The sequence below is a fragment of the Penicillium alfredii genome (assembly GCF_028826965.1).
Source record: "Penicillium alfredii strain IBT 34128 chromosome Unknown utg000011l_segment0_segment0, whole genome shotgun sequence".
In the NCBI taxonomy this organism is placed as follows: Eukaryota; Fungi; Ascomycota; class Eurotiomycetes; order Eurotiales; family Aspergillaceae; genus Penicillium; species Penicillium alfredii.
Genome location: NW_026622708.1, coordinates 1,153,374 through 1,181,030, shown reverse-complemented (window position 1 = coordinate 1,181,030; position 27,657 = coordinate 1,153,374). Strand labels below are relative to the sequence as shown.

The 27,657-nt window shown below is 52.6% G+C and overlaps 18 protein-coding genes across 18 annotated transcripts; 9 read left to right on the top strand and 9 right to left on the bottom strand.

Moving 5' to 3' along the window:
- Positions 1-27: 27 nt before the first annotated feature.
- On the top strand, positions 28-2,521 carry NUU61_008868 (bifunctional aminopeptidase/epoxide hydrolase; the record flags this gene model as incomplete). The annotated part of the gene is made up of 10 exons (XM_056659393.1): positions 28-483; positions 538-622; positions 685-904; positions 970-1,087; positions 1,142-1,261; positions 1,313-1,438; positions 1,497-1,510; positions 1,569-1,797; positions 1,850-2,337; positions 2,398-2,521. Coding segments are annotated over 10 exons (1,980 nt in total), but the record flags the coding sequence as incomplete, so codon positions are not given.
- A 229-nt stretch (positions 2,522-2,750) lies between these two features.
- Positions 2,751-3,607, bottom strand: NUU61_008867 (uncharacterized protein; the record flags this gene model as incomplete). The annotated part of the gene is made up of 2 exons (XM_056659392.1): positions 2,751-3,268; positions 3,334-3,607. The coding sequence occupies 2 exons, from the start codon at positions 3,605-3,607 to the stop codon at positions 2,751-2,753; spliced, it is 792 nt and encodes a 263-aa protein (XP_056507685.1).
- Positions 3,608-4,176: 569 nt separating this feature from the next.
- NUU61_008866 (TIP41 family protein) lies at positions 4,177-5,131 on the bottom strand (the record flags this gene model as incomplete). Its single annotated transcript, XM_056659391.1, has 3 exons — positions 4,177-4,290; positions 4,350-4,740; positions 4,806-5,131. The coding sequence occupies 3 exons, from the start codon at positions 5,129-5,131 to the stop codon at positions 4,177-4,179; spliced, it is 831 nt and encodes a 276-aa protein (XP_056507684.1).
- A 306-nt stretch (positions 5,132-5,437) lies between these two features.
- Positions 5,438-6,743, top strand: NUU61_008865 (aurora family serine/threonine-protein kinase; the record flags this gene model as incomplete). Its single annotated transcript, XM_056659390.1, has 4 exons — positions 5,438-5,533; positions 5,588-6,028; positions 6,061-6,546; positions 6,609-6,743. 4 exons carry the CDS (start codon positions 5,438-5,440, stop codon positions 6,741-6,743), a joined length of 1,158 nt encoding a protein of 385 aa, XP_056507683.1.
- A 299-nt stretch (positions 6,744-7,042) lies between these two features.
- NUU61_008864 (mitochondrial inner membrane protease ATP23) lies at positions 7,043-7,881 on the bottom strand (the record flags this gene model as incomplete). The annotated part of the gene is made up of 3 exons (XM_056659389.1): positions 7,043-7,270; positions 7,324-7,583; positions 7,653-7,881. The coding sequence occupies 3 exons, from the start codon at positions 7,879-7,881 to the stop codon at positions 7,043-7,045; spliced, it is 717 nt and encodes a 238-aa protein (XP_056507682.1).
- Positions 7,882-8,084: 203 nt separating this feature from the next.
- NUU61_008863 (glutamate 5-kinase) lies at positions 8,085-9,663 on the top strand (the record flags this gene model as incomplete). Its single annotated transcript, XM_056659388.1, has 5 exons — positions 8,085-8,124; positions 8,193-8,380; positions 8,461-8,571; positions 8,640-8,735; positions 8,797-9,663. The coding sequence occupies 5 exons, from the start codon at positions 8,085-8,087 to the stop codon at positions 9,661-9,663; spliced, it is 1,302 nt and encodes a 433-aa protein (XP_056507681.1).
- A 333-nt stretch (positions 9,664-9,996) lies between these two features.
- Positions 9,997-11,085, bottom strand: NUU61_008862 (putative beta-1,6-glucan biosynthesis protein (Knh1); the record flags this gene model as incomplete). The annotated part of the gene is made up of 4 exons (XM_056659387.1): positions 9,997-10,065; positions 10,133-10,661; positions 10,729-10,829; positions 10,900-11,085. 4 exons carry the CDS (start codon positions 11,083-11,085, stop codon positions 9,997-9,999), a joined length of 885 nt encoding a protein of 294 aa, XP_056507680.1.
- Positions 11,086-11,341: 256 nt separating this feature from the next.
- NUU61_008861 (signal recognition particle receptor subunit beta) lies at positions 11,342-12,360 on the top strand (the record flags this gene model as incomplete). Its single annotated transcript, XM_056659386.1, has 2 exons — positions 11,342-11,554; positions 11,617-12,360. The coding sequence occupies 2 exons, from the start codon at positions 11,342-11,344 to the stop codon at positions 12,358-12,360; spliced, it is 957 nt and encodes a 318-aa protein (XP_056507679.1).
- Positions 12,361-12,430: 70 nt separating this feature from the next.
- On the bottom strand, positions 12,431-13,729 carry NUU61_008860 (putative short chain dehydrogenase/reductase; the record flags this gene model as incomplete). Its single annotated transcript, XM_056659385.1, has 3 exons — positions 12,431-13,158; positions 13,220-13,459; positions 13,627-13,729. The coding sequence occupies 3 exons, from the start codon at positions 13,727-13,729 to the stop codon at positions 12,431-12,433; spliced, it is 1,071 nt and encodes a 356-aa protein (XP_056507678.1).
- Positions 13,730-14,086: 357 nt separating this feature from the next.
- On the bottom strand, positions 14,087-14,524 carry NUU61_008859 (cystathionine beta-synthase; the record flags this gene model as incomplete). Its single annotated transcript, XM_056659384.1, has 1 exon — positions 14,087-14,524. One exon carries the CDS (start codon positions 14,522-14,524, stop codon positions 14,087-14,089), a length of 438 nt encoding a protein of 145 aa, XP_056507677.1.
- A 68-nt stretch (positions 14,525-14,592) lies between these two features.
- Positions 14,593-15,813, bottom strand: NUU61_008858 (uncharacterized protein; the record flags this gene model as incomplete). The annotated part of the gene is made up of 3 exons (XM_056659383.1): positions 14,593-15,380; positions 15,456-15,490; positions 15,554-15,813. 3 exons carry the CDS (start codon positions 15,811-15,813, stop codon positions 14,593-14,595), a joined length of 1,083 nt encoding a protein of 360 aa, XP_056507676.1.
- Positions 15,814-16,795: 982 nt separating this feature from the next.
- NUU61_008857 (hydrogen/calcium exchanger domain-containing protein) lies at positions 16,796-18,241 on the top strand (the record flags this gene model as incomplete). The annotated part of the gene is made up of 2 exons (XM_056659382.1): positions 16,796-17,598; positions 17,650-18,241. 2 exons carry the CDS (start codon positions 16,796-16,798, stop codon positions 18,239-18,241), a joined length of 1,395 nt encoding a protein of 464 aa, XP_056507675.1.
- A 214-nt stretch (positions 18,242-18,455) lies between these two features.
- On the top strand, positions 18,456-20,215 carry NUU61_008856 (uncharacterized protein; the record flags this gene model as incomplete). The annotated part of the gene is made up of 3 exons (XM_056659381.1): positions 18,456-18,706; positions 18,786-19,065; positions 19,121-20,215. The coding sequence occupies 3 exons, from the start codon at positions 18,456-18,458 to the stop codon at positions 20,213-20,215; spliced, it is 1,626 nt and encodes a 541-aa protein (XP_056507674.1).
- Positions 20,216-21,542: 1,327 nt separating this feature from the next.
- Positions 21,543-21,758, bottom strand: NUU61_008855 (uncharacterized protein; the record flags this gene model as incomplete). Its single annotated transcript, XM_056659380.1, has 1 exon — positions 21,543-21,758. One exon carries the CDS (start codon positions 21,756-21,758, stop codon positions 21,543-21,545), a length of 216 nt encoding a protein of 71 aa, XP_056507673.1.
- Positions 21,759-22,069: 311 nt separating this feature from the next.
- On the top strand, positions 22,070-22,384 carry NUU61_008854 (putative RNA binding protein; the record flags this gene model as incomplete). Its single annotated transcript, XM_056659379.1, has 1 exon — positions 22,070-22,384. One exon carries the CDS (start codon positions 22,070-22,072, stop codon positions 22,382-22,384), a length of 315 nt encoding a protein of 104 aa, XP_056507672.1.
- Positions 22,385-22,795: 411 nt separating this feature from the next.
- On the bottom strand, positions 22,796-22,984 carry NUU61_008853 (uncharacterized protein; the record flags this gene model as incomplete). The annotated part of the gene is made up of 1 exon (XM_056659378.1): positions 22,796-22,984. The coding sequence occupies one exon, from the start codon at positions 22,982-22,984 to the stop codon at positions 22,796-22,798; it is 189 nt and encodes a 62-aa protein (XP_056507671.1).
- Positions 22,985-23,084: 100 nt separating this feature from the next.
- Positions 23,085-23,849, top strand: NUU61_008852 (putative cyclin-dependent protein kinase complex component; the record flags this gene model as incomplete). Its single annotated transcript, XM_056659377.1, has 1 exon — positions 23,085-23,849. The coding sequence occupies one exon, from the start codon at positions 23,085-23,087 to the stop codon at positions 23,847-23,849; it is 765 nt and encodes a 254-aa protein (XP_056507670.1).
- Positions 23,850-24,393: 544 nt separating this feature from the next.
- NUU61_008851 (ankyrin repeat domain-containing DHHC palmitoyltransferase family protein) lies at positions 24,394-26,876 on the top strand (the record flags this gene model as incomplete). Its single annotated transcript, XM_056659376.1, has 6 exons — positions 24,394-24,666; positions 24,739-25,542; positions 25,592-25,670; positions 25,716-25,980; positions 26,034-26,146; positions 26,203-26,876. The coding sequence occupies 6 exons, from the start codon at positions 24,394-24,396 to the stop codon at positions 26,874-26,876; spliced, it is 2,208 nt and encodes a 735-aa protein (XP_056507669.1).
- Between the last annotated feature and the right edge of the window lie 781 nt (positions 26,877-27,657).

The following is a 27,657-nucleotide window of genomic DNA, read 5'->3' as shown; positions in this document are numbered from 1 at the left end:
CGATTGATCCAAAAAGACTCCGCTTAGATACGGCCCAACATCAACCCCCATGGATCCCCCTCAATGAATCATTTCTCTCGCTTCCCCCTTGGACGCGTCTTCTGTCTTTTTTCAGGACCTGTCCACATTGTTCCCTCTAGTCGATTCATGCGCAACATGGCCACCGCTACGATCAACCCGCCGCGTGATCCCAACACGCTGAGCAACTACAACAATTGGCGCTCCACCCACATCACCGCCAATTTTGACATTCTGTTTGACCAGAAGAAGCTGGTGGGCAATGTAGTCCATCAGTTCAAGTCCATTACCGATGGCGAGTCCCGGGAAATCATCTTGGACACCAGCCATCTCGACATTGGTGTGATCAAGGTGGATGGCCAGCCATCCAAGTGGGAGCTTTTGGCCCCTCTGGAGCCCTTTGGCACTCCGTTGAAGATTACCCTTGGCCAAGGCGTGAAGCTGAACGGGACGGTCGAGGTGGATGTAGGTGCTCCTCCCGAGGATGCCTCCCCCCGCTGTGTCTGATCCCTCTTGTAGATTGCCGTCAAGACGACCAAGAAATGCACGGCACTCCAGTGGTTGACGCCTGCGCAAACATCAAATAAGAAACACCCATACATGTGTCAGTAATGTACCTCATTGGGTTCCGAGGGCTCCGCCGTCGCTGATAACGCCGTATTCCAGTCTCCCAGTGCCAGGCGATCCACGCGCGGTCGATTTTCCCATGTCAGGATACACCGGATGTCAAGAGCACCTTTGACTTCAATATTAACTCTTCGCTCCCGGTCATGACCAGTGGATTGCCTATCCGGCAATCCTCGCTGACCTCCCATTCAGGGAGCCAACTGTATCGTTTCCATCAGTCGGTCCCGATCCCCAGCTATCTATTTGCCATCGCAAGCGGGTAAGAACCCATTCAACCTGTCCCTTTCTCTTTCGAGACTGAATAATTCATTTCTTGCCAAACAGAGACGTTTCGGAGGCCCCCATTGGACCCCGGAGTGTGGTTGCCACTAGCCCTGACAGGTTGGATGAGTGCAGATGGGAATTGGAAGCGGACACGGAGAACTTCATCAACACTATTGAGGTGTGCTGCCCGTTCTCCACATGGCCATGATTTTTGATGCTAATTGAGATCCAGAAAATCGTTTATCCCTACGTCTGGGGAGAGTACAACGTCTTGATTCTGCCGCCAAGTTTCCCGTATGGTGGGATGGAAAACCCGATCTTCACCTTCGCGACTCCCAGTATCATCTCCAAAGTATGTCAGTACATGTTCTCCACAAGGTATGGGGGCTGACATCATTTCCAGGACCGCGAAAATGTCGATGTCATCGCACACGAATTGGCCCATAGCTGGAGTGGCAACTTGGTCACTAATGCCTCGTGGGAACATTTCTGGCTGAACGAGGGCTGGACTGTTTATCTTGAAAGACGGGTATGTGTAACGTTGGACAGCATTTCTCGTCAAGCCACAATAACTGACTGAGACGCAGATCTTGGCTGCCATGTATGTGTTGGAAGCTGCTTTCCTGGTAGCGACAGTATTAACATTTGACCTTACGCAGTCATGGAGAGCCGTACCGTCACTTCTCAGCCATCATCGGGTGGAAGTCTCTGACAGATTCCGTCACACATTTTGGCCCCGATCATGAATTCACCAAGCTAGTGACCGACTTGAAAGGCAAGGACCCTGATGACGCATTCTCGAGCGTTCCTTACGAGAAGGGCTTCAATTTCCTGTTTCACCTCGAGAATCTTGTGGGCAAGCAGAAGTTCGACAAGTTTATGCCTCACGTATGTCAACCCATCCGGCATTCTGAGAATTTGTGTTGACCTTTATCTCTAGTACTTCACCACTTTTAAGGGCAAATCCCTTGACTCGTATGAGTTCAAAGCTACGATTTTGGACTTCTTCAAGTCGGATGCGGAGGCATCTCAACTTTTGAATGAACTGGACTGGGACGCATGGTTCTACTCTCCTGGTCTGCCACCCAAGCCGCGCTTTGACACGTCGCTGGTGGATGTGGTCTATGAACTTGCGCGGAAATGGCAGTCTCTCCCGGACCCATCTTTCAAACCACAGGCGAGCGATATCGACGGCTTAACTGCGAACCAGCTAGTTGTTTTCTTGGAGCAGATTCTCCTCCTGGAGCGGCCGCTCAGCCCTGAACTGTCAAAGCTCATGGGCGATGTCTATGGACTCTCCAAGAGCGAGAATATCGAGGTGTCGAACCTCTATTTCCAAGTTGGCATGAAGGCTGGTGATGAAACTGTGATTGAGCCCACAACGGAGTTGCTGGGCCGAATTGGAAGGATGAAGTTTGTGCGGCCTCTGTAAGATGTCCTGTCTCCCTGGAGGTTGGAAGTGAATAAGAGCTGACTCGACTTGACCAGTTACCGTAATCTTCAGAAGATCAATCGGCCCATCGCTCTCGAGACTTTCGAAAAGTACAAGGACTTCTACCATCCGATCTGTCGAGGCATGGTGGAGAAGGACCTCTTTGCCAAAAAGGACTAAGACGCTTGTCGGGTTTCATTGACAACAGGGAATGGGAACGATTCCAGTTCAGTATAAGCGAAGAGCACAATGAATCAAGCTGAAAGTGTCGATTATTATACATGTTTTAACCTATCTACCTTGTCCTGGTAGAGAAGATGGCATACTATATGAGTACATGGTAAATGAGAAATCCGGCAATGTAAGAGCTCGCCAATCCGAGACTTTTTCGGTCCCTGCCCGAGCCCATTCATCCGCTTGCCTGGGCCAGCTTCTTGTCCACTTCAGAGTACCCAAAGATGCCAGAGTCCTTTGCGCCTCCTTGGCCAAGAGCGAACACCAAGTCGGCTTCGTTCATTTTCGAGAGCTCCGACAGCACTCGCCGCATATAGGCAACCACCCACGCAACCTTGGTCCAGTCGATTTCCTGGCCATCTGGCCCGGTGGGACTCGCCTTCCACAGATTCCTCCAGACTGCAGCGCCCAGCACCGCGTCGCCCTTGACCAAGCCCTCGTCGTATGCAGCCAGGATACCTCGCCATTGAATAAAGAGATCTTTCAGATACTTGTTTCGAATAGCACGGCTGCCCAGGTCATGGAGAACATCCATTCGATGTTCCGCATTGTGTGAGAAGTGATCAATCAGGTGGCGCGAGTATGTCTGGACGCTGTCCCTGGACGGAAGGGCACGGAGACGAACGGTCAAGAGGTACATGTGGAGGAAGGTCACTTGCGACCAGGTGGAGAAGGTTGGTCGGAGCCCAAGCTCTACAATAAAAAACATGCGCATTAGTCCTTGCCCTGAATTTCCCAGGGCCACGGAGACATCAAACCTTGGTACCACCAGCTCTCTCCAACGCCCAGATGTTCACCCGCTTCGGTGGTGGGGACTGGTACTTTCTGAGCTATTTGGGGGACTTTGTAATCAGCCTGGCTAGAGCAGGCCTCGAAAAGCTTTTGTGTCATGCCATACGCGACGTAGGTTTCTGCTGCTGTTCCCGGCCGTGGCGAAACATTTCGGGCTAGGCGGGAGACCGGAGAACCCTGCGAATACAATCGAGTCGGGCCGAATGAGCTCGATAAAGAATTTCGACACGCTGGCGGCATGCGGCTATTGTTTCGAGAGGGACACGAGACAGGCGATTGTAATGTTGATGACAGGACTCTCTGGGGCTTTGACTGTTGCGCTTGGTCAGGACGAAATCATCGGCTGAGAGACAGCGACATGTATACCTGGAGCCATGAGGTCTGGGACCCACGGGCTTCTTGCGACCACAATGTCGTCAATGGTCTGGACATTCTCATTTTGGCCAACTGATGAGTACGACTTTTGGGATTGGAATGAGACCGATCGAAGTCATCCAGAGCGTGTTTGTACTGTTTGCACGTTGGCTCTTGGTACTACGGTATTCTGGCTATTCTCACTGAAATGTTCTTTCATTTGGACTGAGTCATCGAGATCTTGAATTCATCACAACATCTTTGTCTTCCCAGGTCGAAAATCATCGCATCGTGTCTGGACTGCGGTCCAATCCCCCCAGCGCGGTATCATCGCTCTGAAGGACTCATCATTCACACCGAAACTCTGCGAGAATTTCGAGAGACCATGCAAGTAGTCTCAGGAATAAGATGCGATGCTCATGTCAATCATGACCCTTTTTTTAGGCCGGTAGATTTCAACCATCGAGGACCACTCGCTCAGAGTGTTTCCCTACCACAGGGAGTACTTCTGAGAGCTGATTGGGATCTCTCATAAAAGCAGGTATGTCGTCTCGGGTGGCCGCTAGTGTCTGTAGAGGGTCAGTCCTAAATCCATTGATGCCAGTGGGATGAGATCAATATTATGTACCTGTCGGACTTTCTCATATTCACACTCCCTGGACTGGTATTCCCGAATCACCTCACGTGTCTCAAAGTCCACATACACTCTGGTATCTCGGAGTCGGACCAAAACGTTGTCTAGTCTCATGAAGAATCGAGAGAGTAGTAGGAGTCTTCCTGGCATCACGCGGATCTTGCAAGATAGCATTGCGATTCCGTTATCAGCCAGTTCATCTTCGTAAAGGACCACTTCGTCGAAAAAGAGAATTGGGTCAGGACGTTTCAACAATTCAACAGGGATCGGTTTTGTTGTTTTCTCGAATGGGGGCGCATTGGGATGCAGGGTGCCTTTGTAGTCGGTGCTGTAGGACCAATCGAACGGTTTCACGACTTCTTTGATGCCTTCGTGGGTCTTTTCTCTGCGAGGTAGGTTAGTGTTAGGATAGTCTTGTGGAAGGTTGCCCGATGACAGGGCTTTGAGTACCTGCTTTGTTGCCACTCGCGCGAATATGCGACTTGAAGCATTGACTCGCCGGTCTTGTCCACAAGGTCCAATGCGTCCAATGCGTTGAACTGGATTGCCCAGTCACTCTTCTCATGCTCGATTGCAACAAAATTATCGCCGAAAATCATCTCGGGTGGTGCAATGCCCAGCTTGTTCGTCATTTCCTCGATGGGCTCCGCTTTGAGAATGGGTAATTTCTGCGTGGATATGCGAAACCCGTTGATTGAGATCGAGCGAGGCGCCTTCGCCTCTGGGGAGACAGTCGCATGGCCGACAGGCACAACGTTTGCCGGGAGGGAAGTCATGATGGGATGAGGAAATAGTTAAGCAGAGGAGAGAGGGCAACGTTATCGGCGCACGATCTATGCGATCGCCGATAGCGATCGCCCCGCGGACGGAGAAAGAGGCGGACCGAGGCGTTGCCGGGGCGACGTCCTGGGGAACGGCACCCAAACACCCTGCGATTCATCCTCTTCTTCTTTTTCCAGACTGTCGACAACACAACCTTCTTGCCCATTTCCCTGGGCTAACCCCATCTCAATCCTAACCCTCTTCCTAACCCGACTTTTCCATCCTTTTATCCTCTACTTCCCCCTCCTTCTCCCCACACCATGACGTCCAAGACACTTGAAGCTCGTTTCGAGCACCTGTCGGTCAAAGATGAGAAGGAGAATGGCGCCAATGATCGAACCTACGGCAAGCATAAGGTACTCGTTTAATGCGCTGTCTTAGTCAAACCCCCCGTGCTCATCTGGTCTCAGGGTTCTCTCTCTACTGCCGTCGCTTTGTCCGGGCTTGGCGCGTCAGCCCAGGTGAACAACCCCAACCGGGCTCATCTACTGAAGCTTGCTCTCCAAAACACCAATGACAACAAAGCCAATGCCATGAATGTGGTCGCTTCCCCGGGCAAAGGTTCACAAGGGCCCATAGCAACCCGAAACACGGATGAAAATGGGGAGAAGCGCATCTCCACTCCACTGTACGAGCAGCCTTCTGTACCAAAAGAACTGCACCTCAGCATGTTCGAGATCGGCAAGCCATTAGGCAAGGGCAAGTTTGGGCGAGTCTACCTGGCCAAAGAACGGTCTTCCGGCTTCGTCTGTGCACTCAAGGTCTTGCACAAATCCGAACTTCAGCAAGGTGGTGTCCAGAAGCAGGTCCGTCGCGAGATTGAGATTCAAAGTAATCTGCGGCACCCGAACGTCCTCCAGCTCTATGGCCACTTCCATGACAGCAAGCGCATTTTCCTGATCTTGGAATTCGCTGGTCGTGGAGAACTCTACAAGCACCTTCGGAAGAGAACCGGTTCCCGGAATGGAAGGCCGCGCAGTATATTGCCCAAATGGCCGCAGCATTGAAGTATCTGCACAAGAAGCATGTTATACATCGCGACATCAAACCCGAAAACATCCTTGTTGGAATCCACGGGGAGATCAAAATAAGTGACTTTGGATGGAGTGTACACGCTCCCAACAACAGACGGCAGACAATGTGTGGAACACTTGACTACCTGCCGCCCGAGATGCTTCATACCGGCCCGAATGAAAATTTCTACGGTGAAAAGGTGGACTTGTGGAGTCTGGGCGTGTTGACCTACGAGTTTCTGGTGGGCGAGGCACCATTCGAAGACACGCCTGTCATGACTCAAAGACGCATTAAACGAGGCGATATGTCGGTCCCTTCCTTTGTGAGTCCAGAGGCAAAGGATCTTATTAAGAAGGTGAGTCTTTTTACCCCGTGATCATCTAAAGTACAGCGAGTGCAGTGACTGACTCTTTGCAGCTGCTTATCTTGGATCCCGAGAAGCGAATCCCGCTTGACGATATCCACCGGCACCCCTGGATTGTCAAGCACTGCATGAAGGATGACCGGAGTGTGAAACGGAGTTCTGGTTCTTCCAAGAGTGGCCAAGCATAATAGCTATTGCATTTCAGATTTTTGGGGGGTGTTTACGGTGTTGTGTTTTCTTTTGATGGAGTTTCGGGTGTCGAGCACTGCACAAAGCATTTCAACTAGGGAGTTTGCGTTTTCGGGAGTATAACTGGAGAAGGGATTTGTGATCTGGCGATATGTCAATTTAATGTTGGTTTTCCTTCGCCAGCGCCAATGAAATATGGTACATTCAGAAAAAGGGAGCAGGTCTATGGTACACGAGAGGGAGATTTGGTATATGGGCTGAATGGTATGGGTCGAGCACAATAGCAAGGGGTGTGGTATCATCGGTAGATCTCATCAAATGGTCGCGTGTCTCGGAAGCAGCTATCCCAGACCTCATTGACAACGCGCTGGGCATGGGCCTCATCCTTGCAATTCGGTCTTGCCCGGACAGACAAAACTGCGCGTCTTCGGACACATTCCTGATGTTGCTGAGTGAGCTTCCACTGTCCTCTCCGGAAGAACTCGCGTGCCCATCTGCACTCGCCGCTCAGCGAACTGGCTCGAATCTAGAATTGGTCAGCTCAAGATCCTTATCGGATATCAACGAAGCAGTGAATACCTCAGTGCAGGCCGCATGTCGCAAATTGTCCGTCCAGTCGACTTTAAACCTCAGGTGATCGTAGGCATGAACCATCTCATGGGCCATTGTGTCCTCCAAATGTCCCTGATCTTTCATCTCATTTGCACATAGTAGAATCCCATACTCTGGATCAAACCCGCCGGCCTTACGATTCGTGCATCGACGGCAGTAGATGTTGTGGCCGTAGAGATCGCCTCCCAGCTGACGAATGTTATCGCTGAGGAAGCGGATGACTGGACCTATCCACCGAAAACGATTAGTCTTTCGGCCGGCTTGACATGCTAGTAGGAAAAGTGGTAGAGACTCACTGTACTGGAGTAAATAGTCCCGCTGGTCCTCGCAGCGCTTGCAATCGGCAGCTTCATTCCGGACGTCTCGCGCAACCCGGAACTGCTCGATTCCCTCGTTGGACATCTTTCCCATGAGGATCGAGTAAATGTTGCGGAATTGTGTCCACATATCGTCCCCAGGGGCGTACTCCGTTTCCGGCTTGCCATTTGATGGTGCATTTGCACCTGGCGACTGTGGGTCGGTCATTATGAGCGTGTGCTTGGGCAGATCTCGCGCGGCGTTGACGAAGCCGAAGACTCTCCGCAGAAGCGGTGGTGAGTGGCAGAACGGGCGATGCTCCGATGGCGGGGACAAAAAAGTGACTTCGACCAGGACGGCATTGCGGGGACAAGGGTGCTTCAATCTAACGAGCGGTTTCGGGCGCTCATTGGCATTGGACTGTCTTCATCATGACAGCTTCTTCGGGTCTCACGATTGTGATCAAGTTAGGTGCGGTGGTTATATATATCTAACTATGAGTCACTCGATATGACGGCACACTAACCAGGAGACTTTAGGAACAAGCTCGATTGTGGACGAAAAAACCCACGAACCGATCCTATCAATTTTGACATTAATTGTGGAAACAGTGACTCGGTTGCACCGAGATGGCCACCGAGTCGTCCTGGTGTCATCCGGCGCGGTGGGGGTCGGTCTGCGCAGGATGGACGTGACTGAGCGTCCCAAACATCTGCCTCGAATACAGGTATGAGCGCCATTGGATTACATAGCACCAGCGATATATGCGTAATGCCTATGGAAAGAGGCTGACTGGTGGAACTTTAGGCACTTGCTGCTGTTGGTCAATGCCGACTAATGAGTCTGTGGGATAACCTATTCTCGCATCTCCGAGTCGCAGTGGCCCAGATTCTTTTGACGAGAAACGATATTGCAGATGTAGGCCCCCTTCCCTATATGACTCGTGCCCGCCGCCGATTCACATCTGACACCCAAGTCCAACTCAGAGAACCCAATACGTCAATGCCCAAAATACATTCGAGCAATTATTCGATATGGGTGTAGTACCCATTGTGAACGAAAATGATACCCTGGCTGTTTCTGTAGGGACCCCTTTTCCTTGTTGAATACGGCCCACGGCTCTGACGCGCTCCCGGTATCCAGGAAATTAAATTTGGCGACAACGATACCCTTTCAGCAATTACCGCGGCGATGGTCAAGGCCGACTACCTCTTTTTGATGACCGACGTCGATTGTCTCTACACTGCCAACCCGCGTACCAACCCCGACGCAGAACCGATCGAGGTGGTTTCCGATATTTCCTCGCTCGAGGCTGATGTCTCGTCCGCAGGCTCAGCTTTGGGAACTGGCGGCATGGGCACAAAGATTGTGGCTGCAAAACTGGGGACCAGTGCTGGCGTGACAACTATTATCACCAAGAGTTCCAAACCAGGCAATGTTCACGAGATTGTAAAGTACTTGCAACGACTCCAGGAGAACTCCACAGCGGCCGCCAGTGGTGCGGATACCTCAACGCTGGAGGTTCCAACAGCACCTCTCCATACTCGATTCCTCCCCTCAGATACCCCGATCCAGTCTCGAACATTCTGGTTGCTCCACGGACTCAATCCACACGGGACTCTCTACATCGACCACGGGGCCTACCATGCACTGATGAACAAGGCCAATCTTCTCCCTGCTGGGGTGATCGGGGTGGAAGGCCACTTTGGACAACAGGAAGCAGTGCGCTTGGTGGTGGTTGAGCGACCCTCTGCAGATGCACTGAATGGAGATTTCCTTCACCACGCGCACGAGCCCAAGGAAGTGGGGCGCGCTCTGGTCAACTATGGGAGCATTGAAATTGCTCATATCATGGGTCATCGAAGCACACAAATCGAGTCGTTGCTAGGCTACGCCGACAGTGACTATGTGGCTGTCCGAGAGAACATCTCCTTCCACCCAGAAGACCGGCACAGTCATCCGGTCACTCCAGCCTTGACACCTGCGCTCGAGGAATGGAAGTCTGGGTAACATTTGAAGTGATGATCACCTATTTTTCGCAGGAGTTCTATCCTAGTTTCTAGGAGGGGCTTTTTGAAATCTGCTGCATTGCATAGAGACACAACTGGGGCCCATGGTCACATTAAGATTGAGTTGGGTCAGATTTGATATATAGCGCAGCATTGTCCGACACAAAGCATTTTAAAAAAAAAAATTCCAAGACAGAAAGTCATGAGAATGGCAGACAACAAAAAGTCAATTGAGGCCCAACCATGACCTCCGACGCAGCGCAAACCCAACAATTCCATGCCGGTTCCAATTCCAATCAGCACCAAGTAAAGATTCCGCAGGACTATGATGGAGTTAATCCTTCCAACGTTCCAGCCATCGCTGCATTCGCTTGTCCAGCGTGGGTGCAGCCGCAGGGGCAGCCTTGACAACAAGAGAGGTTAGCAGTCTCCATACAGAGCGAAAATGATTCCTCCAATGTCTGACTCACCGTGTTTTCGATGCTGTGCGTTGTCCAGGTCAAATAAGCCATCTCCGTTGTTGAGACGGTCGGGGCAGGAAGATACTCGGTTGCCACGGAGAACGGGAACGGCGGATATTGAGGCGTGGCTGATCTGTCTGCGATGGTGGTGCCGGCTCTCTTGGGCACCGGAGCATACCGCGTTGGGCCAGTCTGCTCACCATAAGGAATGGTGTGTGCACCGATGGCCTGTCGTTTGCGCAGTTCATTGCGCTCAATCTCAGATTCGACAATGGGGGTGGGAAATTGCAAGACTGATTCGGTCACTTCTTCACGAAGAAAGCCCTCAGCGGCCGATGCATTGTGACTAGTGGGTACCTCGGCCTCGAGCAGATGGTCACCGCCGAAAGAGGACCAAGGAAGACCAATGGCGGGCTTCATAGTCTTGATGGCCTCCAACACTTTGGCCGAGAACGAGCCCTTCATGTTCGTCAGGGTGAAATGGGAGGTGATGCCAGACCAGGATCCGTTGGATCCCGAAGAAACAATCTTCAAGAAACTGTTGCGCAGGGCCATCGGTTAACGGGAGGAACTTGAGTCAATTCGGGATATGGGGTGATGTATACTATGCATTCGGCTCATTCCCGCCGATATTCTGGTCCGCTCGGAATGACACCAGGTCCCCCGACGCGAAGGTGCCATCCTTGATGACTCGTGCCAGTGATTCCTACAGGAACTGTGGTTAGTATTGCGTCGGGAAGCGGGAATGATATGATCTAAATATGAAAAAGACTCACATATGAATTGGTTGTCTCGTCGCCGGCACAGAGGTAGAAATCATATTTCGTAGAGCCGTCGCCCTCCAAAGCCCAAGCAAGAGTCACTACATCGCCGCCATCGAAGGTCAAACCACTCGAGGTGATTTGGGCGTAGACGGCCGTCAAAAGAACGACAAGGACAAGGAATATTTGATGGAGTTTCATGCTGAGGGCGAATGGGCGAGAGGATGAAGAGACTCAAATCCCCCGGCGATTCGAGGTGAGAAGGGGGGAGTTTATCCCTTGGCAGCCCTTTGGCATGCCTCATTCCATCTACAACAACCTTGGGAGGTATCCATGACAGCCCCGATGATACGCGCGATAAGGGCTTGATGGTCCGTGCTATCGCACATCCACACCTCTCCCTTGACCTGATCTTTCTCTCTCTTCCTCCGTTCTCCGTGGAATCCAATACAACACCATGTCGAGTCAAGCGGGTTGGAATTCGGTGACTGGCATCGCCACGCTGCTTCTCGGGGGTAGTCCGCTTGCCATCGCCATCGCCATCCTCATCACCTTCGGTATCCCGGTAGTTCTGCACCTCATCTTCTTCCGAAGTGTAGCATCTCCACCTTCGAGCAATTTCCTGCTTCTGGGTCCCAGTACAGCGGGGAAAACTGCTTTCACGACTTTGGTATCGCTGACCTGGTGCCGACCATTCCATGCCATGGACTCCTTGTTAACCCAGCTTTGTAGCTCGAAGCCAAGTCCTCGTCCGCATCCAAGAAGTCGCACCTTACCCACACCTCGCAGACCTCGACACTGGCAACCGTCACTCTACCGCCGACCGTCCCCACCGCTTCCAACCGGTTCCGATCTGCCAATGACCCGTCCTTGAAAGAGGCCTCGCGGAACCCAATCAAGTATCGCTTGTGGGACACTCCCGGCCATGGCAAGCTCCGCGCCTCCCAGGGCATCTCCCAGCTTCAATCCATGTCCCATTCGAAGGATGCGAAATCGAAGCTGCGGGGAGTGATGTTCATGGTCGACACTGCTGCTCTGGTGGATGAAGCGACACTACGGGACACCGCTACCTATCTACACGATGTGCTGTTGATCCTCCAAAAGCGGGCCCTGAGCAAGGGTAAATCTTCCGACATAGCCGCCGCGGAGGTCCCCGTGCTCGTCGCCGCGAACAAACAAGATTTGTTTACGGCTCTGCCACCCGGTTCGGTGCGAGAGAAGTTGGAGGCCGAGATTGACCGGATCCGCAAGTCCAAGACCAAGGGGCTCTTGGACGCCAGTGCGGATACTGGAGCGGAGGAAGAAGATGAGGTTCTGGGGAATGATGATGCACAGGGGCAATTCAGCTTCAAGCTTCTCGAGGAAGAAGTCGGCATCAAGGTTGACGTCGCTGGCGGTGCCGTCAAAGGGGATCAACAAGAGGAATTCGGATCGGGGGTGCGCCGGTGGGAAGAGTGGGTGGGCATGTGTCTATGAATCCGTGCTCTATCTCGTAAATAGTGGTGACTGCATGCATAAATCAATTTGACGTGTACATGTATTCTGTCTACTGCCAACCCACCCCCAAAGTCTCAGTCGCCTGGGCATCAATCCAGTCCTGCAACCTCAGATCAGCCAACCATCTAGCATGATTCGAATGTGTATTTACCCATAAGTCCCGGGCCAGCTTCAGATCCTGGCCCATCGCACTCGGTTCGCACGCCGTTGCAATGGGAACAAAATACTGGCCTCGGTGGTTCTTGTCGCGCACCTCGTCACTTGTAGCGAGAAACAAAGCCGTCGCAGCACCATCCTCTAGGCTCTGACCCCAATAAGTGCCAGCCAGCCTGACGAGCGAGCCAACTAATCGGCCAACATAGGCACTCCAGCCCAGCCACTGGTCGGTGACCACATTCCCTGGGAAGAAAGCATTGACATAGATATGCTTGGTGGCCGGATCCCGATCTTGCAGGAGCCGACGGCTCAGCTCCTTCACAAACAGGATATTGCCCAATTTCGATCGACCGTACCGCCAGACGCCATCATACAGGGCGGGCCACTTGATGCGAGATGGCGATATCAGTTGGTCCAGGTCCAGTCGTCGACATACGAGATGCAACGACGAGCTGGTTACGACGACGCGGACATCGCCATTGCTGCTCGTCAGCAGTGCCTTTTTCAGAAGAGGCAACAGAAGTGTGACAAGCACTTGGTGTCCCACACAGTTGGTCGCAAAGACCCATTCGATGTTCTGCGGCGAGCGCTTGTATTCTTTCGGAACCCCGAGTCCTGCATCTCGACAGTGTGAATACTCCCAGGATTCGGATGATAGACCTCCAAGAAAAAGAAAACCAACCGGCGTTACAGATCAGGATGTGAACTTGATCCGTCTTGTGCTTGATCTTCTCGGCTGCAGCCTTCACGTCGCTGATATTTCCCAGATCACACTTGACAAACTCGACTCGGGCATCGTTTTCGCCGAGTGAAATGCCTTCACGCTGCCTCCATTCTTCTCGGGCAATCTGGAATTTGTCTGCGCTGCGGGCGACAATGAAGATTTTTGCTATACCATGGAGCAGGAGTTGCGCCGTGATCTCTACATTTGATGCAATGGCCTGGTTAGATATCCGATCGATGTACTTATAAGATGTGAAGAAACAGGAATCGAGAGGGAGAATATAGAAAAGGAGAGCTGAGCTTGCCTTGACCGATACCTGCTTGACCACCCTGAAATCAATGGCAAGCTGGGGTTAGCAGCCTGACGGCACGACACGACGAACACACATACTGTCACCACCGCCACTCGTCCATCCAACGCTGGAGTATCCCGCAAGTCAAAGTTTCGATACGTGAAGAGTCCCGTCATATTAGAGCGATTGGGATATTTGCATGGGCGAACATCCAAGATCAGCTGGACGTGGTTAACTTCCAGGTGATCCAGACCGACGTCATCGTCTTACAAAAGCTTCACGCAATTCGATCTCGGGTGTTCCCATACCGAATGCTTTGTATGGAGGTAATATTAGGGTATGTATAAATGCTACAAGCTCTCTCATCCACATAGCTAGATCTATCTCCGATTTCGGATTGAGTGTTGAAACCAAGATCCCCCGAATTTGCGCCCGTCCAACAAAGATCAAAGAATGCAAAAGCCATGTGTTGACAACCCATTCCCGGGGCTATCTGCGCCTCCAAGAAGACATGCCAAACATGCCTGCACCGCTTACGAGCTCTTCTTGCCGTGATGCAGCATCCAAGTAAGCAGATCGACCTTGGTGGCAATTGCCACCGGCTTTATCACTCCAGCCTCATCTTTCTCAGTCACAACTGCGGCGCTGTTCCACTCAAAGAAGCGGTTCAACACGCTGAGAGGAGTGTCCATGGTGATCTCGATGAAGCGGCGACCCTTGGCCGGGGCCCGCAGGGTATCTCTTGTCTGAGACGGGTCGAGAGGCTGGGCACTGGTGATCCCCATGTCACGGGGGTCCGTTACGACTTCGGGGATCTTGGAGAAGTCAAACATGACCTCGGAGACTGGGCTCTTCCCAGTAACACGCCCATGAGTCAGCCGGCTGAGGACATTACCCAGCGTGACGAGGCCCACGAGCCTCCTGCCAGAAGGCGCCAGGACTGGAAGCTGATCAAATCCCTTCTCGCGCATAATTTCGATGGCAGCATCGCACGGGAAGTTCGCCGCCACGGTGGTGATCGGCTTCAATCGAAGGGCGTTCACCTTTGCGCCAGCAAGGGATCCTCCTGTGGTTTCTGCGGCTGCGGCTGGGCCTCGGTGGGGAGCGACGGGAGCAGATCGTTGGCTGCCAGCCAGTCATCATCGGCAAACTTGGTAAGATAGCTTCTGATACTGTCGGGAAGAATCACCACTACCACATCGCCCTTGGTGAATTTGTGCTCCTGGTTGGCCTTTACCAGAGCCGCGATGGCGCTGCCACTACTACCACCGACCAGCAGACCCTCCTCGGCAATCAAACGGCGTGAGTACTGGAAAGACTCTTTGTCTCCCGTCTTGTACCACTGGTTCACGACCTTCTGGTCGAGCACCTCGGGAATGAAGTCGTAGCCAATGCCTTCTACCTTGTAGGGCTCATTGACATGCGCCTCGTTGAGGGAGGCAGGCTGAGCTAGAATGGAGCCGAAGGGGTCGGCTGCAATAACATTGACATTAGGATTGTGTTTCTTGAGGCCACGAGCGAGACCGGTGATCGTGCCGCCGGTACCTGCACCGGCCACGACAGCCTTGATTTGACCTTTAGTCTGGACCCAAATCTCTTCGGCGGTACCGAACTCATGGGCCAATGGGTTGTTGTCGTTGCCGTACTGGTCCAAGATGTGCGCATTGGGCAATTCCTTCTGGAGGCGCTTGGCTACGCCGATGTGGGATTCGGGGGAATCGTAGGCGGCTTCGTTGGGGGTTCGGATGATAGTCGCATTTAAAGCACGCAGGACAGACACCTTCTCTGCCGACATTTTCTCGGGAAGTGTGATGATAGTCTTGTAGCCTGAGTAGGGCGAAAGAAGTATGAGCACAAATCCCAAGACAATCTCGATCTATAGATCCATGGGATATAACTCACCTTTGACCGCACCAACCAGTGCCAGCCCAATACCACTAAATGAGATTAATTAGCACCCATCATGGACCCTCTCTATACAATAACAGAAGAAAACTCACGTGTTGCCGCTCGTGGGCTCAATCAGCGTGTCCCCCGGCTTGATGCGGCCGGACCGCTCGGCCTCCTCGATCATGCGCAAGGCGATGCGATCCTTGACACTGCCACCAGCATTGAAATACTCCAATTTGGCGTAGACAGTGGCATCGATTCCCAGGCTGCGAGGCAGCCGATTCAGTCGGACCAGAGGCGTATTGCCGATGTGCTGGGTGATGGTATCCAGCGCCACCGGAGGGATGGCAGGACTGGTGATGGAAGCCATGGATGCCGAGATCAAGACAGACAGCAGAATTGAAGGAAAATTGAAGAAAATCAAGCGCAAGTTGCAAGGAAGATTTCGCCATTCTGACTGATCGCCCCGCCCGACGATAGCCGTTCGGGGTGGACCCAGGCATCACCGTCACATTCTTTTCCATAGGAAATCACATCCTCTCTTCGTTTCCTTCTGATCTTACCATGTCAATCTGCTTGACATCACCTCGGGACTGTCGATCACAGAATATTCGACAATCAACCCCCCCAGAGGCGATTGAATTGCATTGCTCACTCACAGCTCCTTTCCTGTCGCGTCTGGCCTCGGCTCTCAGGCACGCGAGTCGTGAGCCATGATGATTCCAGTGTATATGCAAGCTCCTCTCCAGTCGATCTTTTCCTTCAAGGCCCAACATCATTTCTCGATGATTGACTCAGACCCACCCCGAGTGAGCTTCGAAATCCTGCAAAGCCAAGCCCGTGGCTGTGCATCATCTAAATGAGCATTGCTCCACCGCCCAGAGTGTTTCATTCCTGGGCTTTGACGGGTACAATCATCGGATGGGATGTTGAATCGCTGCCCCTGCTCCTTGGGAGCCATACGGACTGGGTAGTCATCATGGTCGAGTTGGTGTGAAAAAGGAGACGCGGGCCGATAGTCCTGCAAGCCATCGCATCGACATCGTGGCTGGGATACGCCAAGTCCTCCTGGATGCCCCGTCAGACTGATTGGCCGCTTGGGGGCGGCCAGCGCATCCCACGGTTTTTCTAGTGCCTCCTTTTGTGTATAGACTTTCGCGCACCCCAGCCTCGATTTGCTTTTTCTTCCTTTCTTTATTTTTCTTTTCCCATGCCCCATTGAAGCTTGCTTTTGTTTTTTCTGTTTTTGTTTTTCTCTTTCCTCTTTTCTTTCCTGAACATTGGTTGGGCTTGGGAGTTTGCGCCTTTTTCTTTTTTGTCATTTGTTGACCTCGGTCCCCTTTTTGCATCTCATGGGTTCAATCAGATCCGCTGCATCTCAGAATGCGGACTCTCGCCCACATGGCCACGAATCGAGGCCATCTGCAGAGATGCAAGCACCAGAGAAATCCACCTCTCTCTTGCCCACTCATGAGAGAACCCCCACTCGCCTTCATGGGCTTTTCCGTGTGGACACTGCAGGAGAAAGTGGACGGTCTGGTATCCATCCGCTCCATCTGCTGGTAGTGTGTTTTAGGAGCGTCTGCACTCTATCGATGATCGTCAATGTCCTCTGGCCCTTTGTCCCAGCTGCTATCGTCATGCACTTTGCCCGGCCAGACCTCCATGTCTGGATCTTCATTCTCAACTACATCGCGATGGTGCCATCAGCCAACCTTCTTGGCTTTGCAGGTGGGGAGCTGGCCAAAAAGTTGCCCAAGATGCTAGGGGTTCTCTTGGAGACAACTCTCAGCTCGGTAGTGGAAATCGTGCTGTTTATGGTCCTCCTTCACAACGACGGCGAGCGTGGAGTTGACCTGATCCCGGTCATTCAGGCTGCCATCCTTGGCTCCGTCCTGGCTAACCTGCTCCTGTGCTTGGGCATGTGCTTTTTCGTCGGAGGCCTTCGGCGTGAGGAGCAGGTGTTCCACGAGGCAGTTAGCGAAGTGGGCACAGGACTCCTCCTGGTGGCAGGCTTTGGCCTTTTGATCCCTACCGCTTTCTTTTCAGCTTGGAGAAACAATACCAACCAGCACTATACCCTGGAGAAGCTGTCGCAGGATGTCTTGATGATCAGCCGTGCCACTTCAGTAATCCTCCTGATCGCCTTCGTCGCGTAAGTATCTTCCCGGTTGAACATTGATCGAGATTGCTGACCTCGTTCTAGCTACCTTGTTTTCAACCTGCACAGCCATAATTCGATTTACGACGAGGTACTGGAGAAGGATGAAGCGCAGGATGAAGATCGAGATGAGGAGATGAGGAGGGCGAAACTCACAATGACCGAATGTCTGGTGATAATTGCGGTCTCTCTGACTTGTGTCTGCATGTCAGCAGTGTTTCTGGTCCAAGAGATCGAACACATCGTGGAACTGGGCATTTCCGACAACTTTATGGGGTTGATTTTGGTCCCTCTGGTCGAGAAGGCCGCCGAGCACCTGACGGCCGTCGACGAAGCCTGGGACAACCAGATCAACTTTGCTCTTTTCCATTGTTTGGGTCCCTCGATTCAGACAACACTGTTGAACGCTCCCCTCGCCGTCCTTGTGGGATGGGGTATGGGCAAGGGGATGAGCCTGAATTTTGAGATCTTCATGATCGTGCTCTTGGTACTGTCGATCTTGGTCGTGGGCAATTTCCTGCGGGATGGCAAGTCCAACTGGCTCGAGGGAGCGCTGTGTGTGATGGTCTATGTGATTATCGCGGTCACCAGCTACTATTATCCCCCCGTGCACATGGCATCGACCAACCTGGCCTAGCAGGAATTGCATGGCTTCGCTGGGAATATATCTCTTAATACCCATACTTCAATATATAGCGAATGCCATCTTTCATTAATACTATTTTCTGTGCTTCTCCCGCAGTACTAGCTCATCAATTTCAGCTCTAAGCTAGAGAGTTAGGTTAAATTGGATATCTGTTTACTTGTGCATTTTATTGCTTGAAGTATCCATGGATATCGGTCCCATGCAAATGCAAGTTTTGGTGCGAATCCAAGTGGAACTAGGCAAGTCGTCCCCGGGGCTCCGCCTCTCCGACTATTTGGCTTCCGCACCACCCAAAACCCGCCAGACCGGGATGGACTCCTCAGAGGTAGTCGACGAAGTGATCTCCGCTTTCAAGGATCGCAATCTCTTGATCAAACGGGATGCGATCGAATCCGCTCTCACAGAGGCCGCGCACGTGGAATGGGTATCGAAACATCTTCGCCCGGACACTTTGCTGTCACGAGAAGAGCTGAACTTGCATGTCTCCCAGCATTGGATTGATATGAAAGGATCTGCCGCTAACATTATCTACCAGATACACCAAGTTAGAAAGCTCCGGTGCCCTTCAATCCGTGATCCATAACCTAGACCTGGATGCGACCCGACCTCTCCTGGAAGACGACCTCCGAACTGCGATTGAATCCCTCGAAGCATCGACAGCTACAATACAGAAACAGGCCGAGACGCTAGAGCTACAATGCGAGATACTTCAGAAGCAATTGGGCCAGGAAAACAGTTTGGACCAAGATCGAACTCGGGACATTGCCCGACTGCGCAAGAAGCACGAAGCGGGGAGACAAAGCACTACAGTCGCGGTACGGATATCACTTGTGTTCTCAGATGAGGGAATATGTGACTGAATTATTGCAGGCAAATGGGCTTTCTGATGAGCTTGAGGCCAGCTTCAGGAACGCATCGGACCAGACGGGTGCGGAGAGCAAGAGAATTCTAGCGTCCCTGTCCACCCGGCTCAAGCAGGATGACAAGACACTGGTGGGTCTAGAAGCACTCATATCTGGCATCAAGTCTCATGGCAATGGTGCATCGACGGCCAAGCAAACCGGCCATCTGGCGGCGATGCTCGCGGACTACGTTGCGGAAGAAATCCATTACCGCCTCGACCGATTATATTTGGAAGCCATTCAGAGCAAGTCAGAGCCCCATCCGGACGCGACCGTTGAAGATGAGACGATCACAGCACTCGAGGACGAACTTGAGTCTCTCTACACAGAAATCGAGATTCTCGCCGAAATGTCCACCAAACAGCAGTTCAACGAGCCAATTCTACGCGAAATCCAAAACGAGCACGCTCAGCTACGGGAAGTATCTCAACAGAAGCTCGAACAGGTTCTCGATATCTTGATTGAAATGACTTTGTCGAAACAAGCACTCAAGAAAAGGCTAGAGGACCGGGAATCCTCGTGTGAACTGCTCGAGCAATTAGCCACGCTCTATCAATCGCAAGCAGGCAGCCAGATGGCTCCCCAGCAATCTTCCCGGCGGGAGTCCTTGAGACGACGATCGATACAACCGGGAGTCTTGTTTGCCAATACCCGCAACCCCGCCACTCCGGCGATCGAGCAGCCGGCACTGGAGAATCTTCTACGGCGCATTGGGGTGTCGCCTGAATCAGCTCTACGCCCACAGGTAGAGGATGGCGGTGCCCGAGGGCTCCACGAGAAGCGAATTCACATGTCCGAGACGCTCCAGCATCTCAAGGTCGGGGTGGACGTTCCCTTGGTGGCTCATCTGGCTCCGTTGGACAACGCATCCCAGCTTCTGACATCTTCATTACATGCCAACTCCCACTTTGAAACGTCATTACCAGACCCTGACCAGGAAAACGCGCTCTTGGGCCTCGAGGCAGAGTTGGCGAGCCTTCAGCGAGGGGTCCAGAGGCTCAACTTGGATGTACTCCACCAACGAGACAAGACGCAGGACACATTCCTCGAGCGATGGGCCTAGAGTCCTTGCAGCCTAGCAAGTGCAGCCTGGTTTATCTTGTACAGTTGGACCATTAACTCGGGAGATCCGGGGGGGGGGGGGGGGGGGGTTGGCATCGTAAATCTTGGAGAAAGCTATCGTAAATCCTCAGCCTGTCATTCCACTGGATCTGCAGCAAGCTCAAACCACCAACACCCCACAGGGCTGTTGATTCGCCGAATGCTGTGGCTGGTGAACCACAATCCTCCCAGCGATCGAACTGCCGCAGTCACTTTGCAGTCGCTCTGCGCTTCGCGTGTCATAGAGGGGGGTTCAGCCATGCGCAGTTTCAGCCAGTCAGAGGTCCAGGTGCGGGGCCTTAGGCGATGCGAGAGCCTCACTCATGAGATGTCAAGGCGGCACTCGGAGAATTCCCTCATCGAAACTCGATGAATTTCAGGTTGCAAGGGAGTGAAGAGCGAAGATTCAAGTGCATCAAGGCCAAAAATGCCAGAAAATGAAGGCGTCACCTGCTCGCCTCCTGCTGACTCGGACTGCGCCCCGATGACCGAGTATCAGCCACACCCTCCAAAACTCCATCGCAAGTTTTAGAACGATGCCTCTTTTGTTTCTTTTCTCTTCTTCTCTTTTCTGACGAGGTTGTTGCCTGCTTTGGGTACAAGATGGCTTGCATATTTAATGCCTCGTCGCCTCGATGGTTCTTTGTGATGAATATGGACACAATCATCCGGTTGGCTTTGTCCCTGGAACAATGCCCGTTCTCTCTTGAGGAATCAGCTGCTTTGTGCCTATGACAGTTTCCACATGCCTGGCCTTCATGACATTGTCTTTATATGTCCTTTGCAAGAACTGCAAAACACGCCATCCCGAGTTTCATCTTTGAATCATGACTTTGTTTTCTCGAATCCCTTGTCCGAGTGTCTCTTTGTCCATAGAGGCGTTGTCCATGTCGAGTGTGTCCTATAAATCAGCGTCTGATCTGCTATGTTGGCTGGGACACCATCCGAGATCGATACCCACCCACGAGCGCAAGAGCGTGCAAGGCAAAGAATGTACTTCAATCACTCTGTTAACAAATCTACTCGAAAAACCCGCAAACATCATCGACTCCCAGAGTATCTCTCCCGCAGTCGTCCAAGAGCACGGCATACACCTACTACCGACTACGAGTTCTTCCGCTCCCAGTTCTTTGGGACGAGAGATCTAGAATTATCGGATACTATACCAATCTATACCAGAGCATCCGACCAGCGGATCCGCAACACAAGGGCCCACGAGGTGAAAACAATGAGAAAGGAATTGTCTCGGCCTCGAGCTTGGTTATCCTCGTTGCTTCACTTGGACTTTCTCAAAAGGAAGAGAACAGCCCCCCAGTGCAAAAGGGCCCAAAGCCCGTCCCGTGAACGATCGCCTCGGCCATTTGTGGTCGATTTCCTAGAGAACCCCCGGCCAGCAGATCGATCTTCTCGACGGTCTGTTGGTAGGACTCGGGCTCGTTTGACCCGAACGATGGATTCTTCGTCTGAATCGCGTGGGCGATACCGGGTCCGGTTTCAAGAGCCATTGGCGCGTCCGTCTCGACCTCCTCGAGAACGGTCACCGGTTATTGAGCGGGAACCTCCCCGGCCGGGACGACGGATCTCGCCGATACGCCGAGTGCTAGTCCCCAACCCCAATCCTCAAGATCGAGAACATGACCTCGAGAGAAGAAATGCATCCCGATATGCTACCCGGTCAGGAAGCCAGGACCGTGCAAGAACCACGCCGAGAGTCTCGCCAACGAGGAGACGAGAGACACAAAGACCCTCACACCTTCCAGGACCAGCACATAGAAGCCGTTCATCATCAAGAGATGCCCCTAGCCCCCGCGTCATCATGCGTCAGCCACAAGGGGAAGCGGCTCGACCATCTCAAACCGCAACCCCGCGACCCTTTAGACCCAGCAACATCAGGTTCCAGGAAAGACGGCCTCGTGTTATCCAGGATGGGAATCGCCAGCTGTCGTCCTCGGCTGATCGGGTTCTCGGTGATGCACGGTCTCGACCTGCTCAGACCGCTCGCCCAATCGAGATTTATACCATCCAGCCACCTACACCTGTATCTGTTCGATATTATCGACGAGTACGCCCGACAGAAAGGAGGGAGCGGGTTGTGTATGATGACCAGCGGTACTCTGGTCGGTGGCTCTGATGGCGTGTACAATATACCCACGGATAGAGGTCTATATTTTCTCCGTTTTTGGCGTCAGACAGGATGGTTCTAGGGATATAGACTTGCTTTGCATCTTTCCAATATCATGTTTTCTTGGATCTTCGAATATCCCTGGATGTCTCTTAGAATCTTTGTAAAGATATCGCCAGTGAAGAAGGGAAAAGAGTGGGGACGGCACTGACAAACCCAAGTGGACCCTCTCGCCTTATCTTTCGCGCCCCTGGGTCTTTTGTTCTTCAGTGCTGCGTAGCTTGTTGGGTTTCTGATTGTTGACGAAGAGGTTCCTTGGGGAATCGTGTTTTTGCTCGAGTGCTGATGACTTTCGAGGTGAGTCTTGCGTCTTGGGCTTGTCTTTTGCCGTGGCTTGTTGGGCATGCGACGTTGACAGTTTCAGGCCGTCAGGGACCGTTGCACGAATCCATCGATCGCATCTTTGTTGAAAAATCCTTTCATCTCGTCTTCAGCTTGACTTGAAGTGCGCGTCGTTTTAATTCCCTCGAAATCCTTCTCATTCGTCTCCCTGCGATCGCTTGGAAAGTCTCGCCTCCCAGCATCGGAGCTCTGGTCATAAGATGACATGTTCAGTTGGGGAGCGGCTGTCTACCTGTAGGTCCAGGTGTACTCTTCCGATCTCAACTGCCGATCCGGCGCCTTCCTGTGCGTTGCAATGAGCCACAGCATGGTCGCTGTCATGACACAGATTGAAGGCAGCTTGCCGGGTGCGAGGTCACCGCACGCCCCGCTGAAGTTGGGATCTCCCGACCGTGAAACAGACCAGACGGGGGTCTCTTCGCTATTCAAGGAGGCCGCGGAGGTCTTTGACATAACCCCGGAAATCGCCCTGCAGATGCTATGCAGCAACGTGGAGAACTTGAATGCGCAGTTCGCAAACCTCGACGAATCCAGTTCGCATAGCTCTACCCCAGTGGGAAGCGAGGTCCAGCCAGAAGGAGGGCTCTCAATCAACCCTGTGGGCCTGCATTGCCGGGACCCCGATGACTCGGGCCAGACAAGAGAAGATGCGTTCCAGCTCGCACTCTTGTCGCGCAAGTTCCTCTCGAAGAAAGTGCCACCCATCCCGTTAAAGGATTATCTGCAGCGCCTTCACCGATACTGTCCTATGTCTACGGGCGTGTTTCTGGCTACAAGTCTCTATATAACCAAGATGGTGCTGGTTGAAAAGGTCCTCCATGTGACGCCCAAGAATATGCACCGGCTTGTCCTTTCGGGTCTTCTCGTTGCGACAAAGGCCTTGGAAGACATCAGCTATCCACATAGTCGCATCGCGAAGGTCGGTGGGGTTAGTGAGCTGGAGCTGTCGAAGCTAGAGATCAGCTTCTGCTTTTTGGCGAATTTCGAGTTGCGGGTGGATGTGCAGATGCTGGCGGACGAAGCCAAGCTCCAGTCCAGGGCTGATTCTGCGCCAGAAAACCAGAGCCATTGACTGAGTATATTTTGGGTGTTTTTGTGTGTACTATAGAGAGTAAGGTCTGCAGAAGATCGGCAGGGCCAAAATGCAGCTGCCTATGAATGGCTGAGTAATCCCTTCCAGTGTGTCCCAAGGTTGGCGAGAGAAAAAAAAAAAATAAAAAAAGCGAAGAAAAACGAAGTCAAAAAATAATAGAGAGATCATCATTTGATCAAGAGGACTCTGAATAGATTCTCCTGAGGTTCTGTTCCGTGGAGTGTACACTTCACAGTTGAAGCGCAAGCGTCTGGTGGACTTTGTTAGCGTCGCGGCCAGTTTTCCCCGGCTCAGAGAAAAGTCCACCCTTTCGGCATCGACCCTGTCCCCCAACTCCCTCCCGAACACTCTACTTTCCTTTTCCCATTCTTTTGCTTGGTATTCAGGTGGCTACCAAGAACTCTGGACACGCTTGTAACTGTATTCGCGATGTCCCCTTAGTTCACCGTGTCCCAACAGTTTCAAAAATCGAGTCCCTCCCCTTGCACGCCCGTCACTCGTTACTACAAACAAACTATACACCATGTCCTCCAAACCTTCTACGGAAACCCAGGGCAATAGTCCTGGCCAGAATTCAGGTTCGAATTCTCTCTCGAACGGCAAAGACACGCCCGCACCGAATACCGAAGTTGAGATGAAAGGCTTGCGACCCGATGGAACAAAGGGCTCAGTTCCCCTGGCGGAAGATATCATGCAGCTGGCTCGTATGGGGGAGATTGGTGCGATGCAGAGCCTGTTCACAGCCAAGAAATTCACCGCGAACCATCGGGATGAGGAAGGGATTACTCCGTTGCATGTTCGTCTCCCTATAATGATTGGTTGATGTCGTGTTTGTTTTTACTGACCATATGGTGTCTTTTTTTGACAGTGGGCCGCGATCAACAATCAATATGCTATGTGCAGGTTTCTCGTGGACTCGGGAGCCGACGTAAACGCCAAGGGAGGAGAGTCGGTAGCCACGCCGGCGATGTGGGCTGCTCAACGGTGCCACTACTATATCGTCCATCTCCTACTCCAGCGCGGTGCGGATCCGCTCCTGACCGATGTGCAAGGATACAACATCCTCCACCTCGCGACGATCGATGGCAATGCATTCCTTCTCACCCTACTGCTGCACCAGGAGATCCCGGTGGATACGGTTGACCAGCAAGGCCACACGGGTCTGATGTGGGCAGCCTATAAGGGATATCCGGTCTGTGTGGACCTGTTTCTGCGCTGGGGTGCCAATGCAAATGCGGTGGACGAAGGTGGGTTGTCGCCGCTTCATTGGGCGCTTGTCAAGGGGTCATTGCCATGTGTCTTGAAATTGCTCGAGTATGGCGCGGACCGGTTTACAAAGACGAGGGACGGCAAGTCCCCGACGATGGTGGCGCAGGAAATGAACACGCTACGGATTTGGTATCGCGCGCTCAATGAGCGTGGGTATGAACCAGACGGTAGCCAGAAGGTCATGTCCTACGGTCTGTCGGCATACGTGCGCAACAAGAGTGTCATGGCCAAGTTCTTCTTCCTCTGGCCTTTCCTGACAGTTCTGCTTGCTATCTGGATCTTGAGCAACACGGTCATCTTCTTCGGTATTCCATTGGTGCTCGTGGCGCTGTTCGGTATGCAGTGGACTGCACAGCAGTTTGCCAACCGTGGGCCATCTGAATATCGAATTCTTCAAAAGACGGTACGTGTTAACTCCAAAGTTGTGAGACTTGTGGACTGACGTCGAGTAGCCGTATTTGGCCGGTGTGTTTGCAGGGTCCTTGTTCTGGGTTGGCGTTCGTTATGCCTTCAATGTGCTGCCAGGTCGGTGTAAGAGCTATCCAAGAATAGACACTGAAGCTGACGCATTCTTAGGGACCTATAACTCGTCACCGGTCCTCAACATCTTGTTTGCGGTCTTCTTTTGCCTGACGACGTATTTCTACATCTATGCCATGGTTGAAGATCCCGGGTACGTTCCGAAACTCAGCAGTCGGAACCAGCAGAGAGAAGTCGTCAACCAGCTTTTCGAGCAGTGGAGATTCGATGAAGAGAATTTCTGCATCCCCTGCATGACAAGGAAGCCACTCCGGAGCAAGCACTGCCGGCGTTGCGGCCGTTGTGTTGCAAAACACGACCAGTATGTTCTCTCCATGCCTGCGCGAAGCTGAACTTTCTAACTTTCCGCTCTAGCCATTGTCCCTGGATTGACAACTGTGTCGGGGCGAACAACATCCGCCACTTTGTGCTCTATATTCTGTGTCTCGAAGTTGGCATCATCTTGTTTGTGCAGTTAACCATCCGCTGTAAGTATATCCAACCCTGCTGCGGCTCATGATACTTCGGCTAACCGAGCATCTAGATATCAATAACCTCCCAGCACTCAAGAATGCTCAGTGCAACATCATCAATGACACGCTGTGTGACTATGTGTCTCGCGACACTTTCACCTTGACCCTTAACATTTGGATTACGCTGCAGTTAGTCTGGGTGACGATGCTTTGCGCGGTTCAGCTGGTCCAGATTTCCCGCAACCAGACGACGTACGAGAATATGCGCGGCCATTCGATCGACCGATCATACCCGAGCACTCAAGCCTTCGCATCGGCCATGACCGCGGGGACAACTTCGATGGATGCTGCCGGTCTTTCGGCTGCCGGGCAGGGACCCAACCCAGCCGCTGCGCGCCCAGATGCCCCTCGGCGGAGACATGGATGTCTTCAACAGTGGTCATCACTTCTGGGTATCGATACTTTCTTCGCCACCGCCCGGGACGGACTCCGCGATGGGCCGCGTGCCGTGCGGTCCCGAAACGTCTTCTCTCGTGGTGTGATGAGCAATTGTCGTGACTTCTGGTGCGATCCGGCCCCGTACTTTGGAAAACGTGAGACTGGCTCTGCCATGCTCGGGGGCGAAGTGGTGAACTATCATGACATGTACGAGATTCCGCTGCGCATGCGTACTGGGGGCGGTCGCTCTGGCGACGGGCCGGCTTACCGAAGTGTTGCGGGCGAAGATCCCGAACACATGGTTTGAGCCTTGTATAGGGGCCTTGCTTGTTCTTTTGCTTGTTTGATTCTCCTGCCGCCTTGCATTGATATCCTTATACCGTGGCTGGTCTTTTGTTTCTTGCGACTCAGCGGCGTATTCTCGGGCACGTGGCATGACTGAACTGGGTTGCATCTAAATGTACAGTGGACTACTAGATCTTCGATCATTCATTTCCCTCATTTCTCTTGCTTAACGAGACAATCTACCTGGCCTGTAGCAACCAGGCTGACACGGTACCTCGACTACCCCGCGACGATCTAACATGCCTGCAGCTAACCTCGACTCACTGCATGGGGATCACTGCACGGGCGATCCCCCTGGGGCGTTTCTTGGGTACTTCTGGAATGAAGCCTAGTTATCGGTGCCAGCTCCGAGAGTCGGATTGAGACAGCCGGGCATTGTTCCAAACGCCAGCCCCTGTGCATCGCTCATTTCTCCACAAGATGAATTGTTCCATCCGATGTCGCCGAACTGTCATCCCAGGATGTCACCGGTCTAGGTCAAGCCCATCCCGTTCTTGGCTGACGGGACCCGCAAAACCAAAAGAGCAAATTAAAACATGAATCGCATTAGAGGCGGTGCAAGTTCCAGCTGCCAGGGGAGAGAGAGAGGGGTGGGCTCCGTTCCTTTAGCGAGAGACCGAGTAGGCAAGTGATTGACAACCGGAGCTCTCGGGGGGGGGGCTACTACCATTCCCACACATCCCGATGGGACCGGTCAGACGTACATAACATACAAAGAAGATACTGTATGTACTCCAAAAACC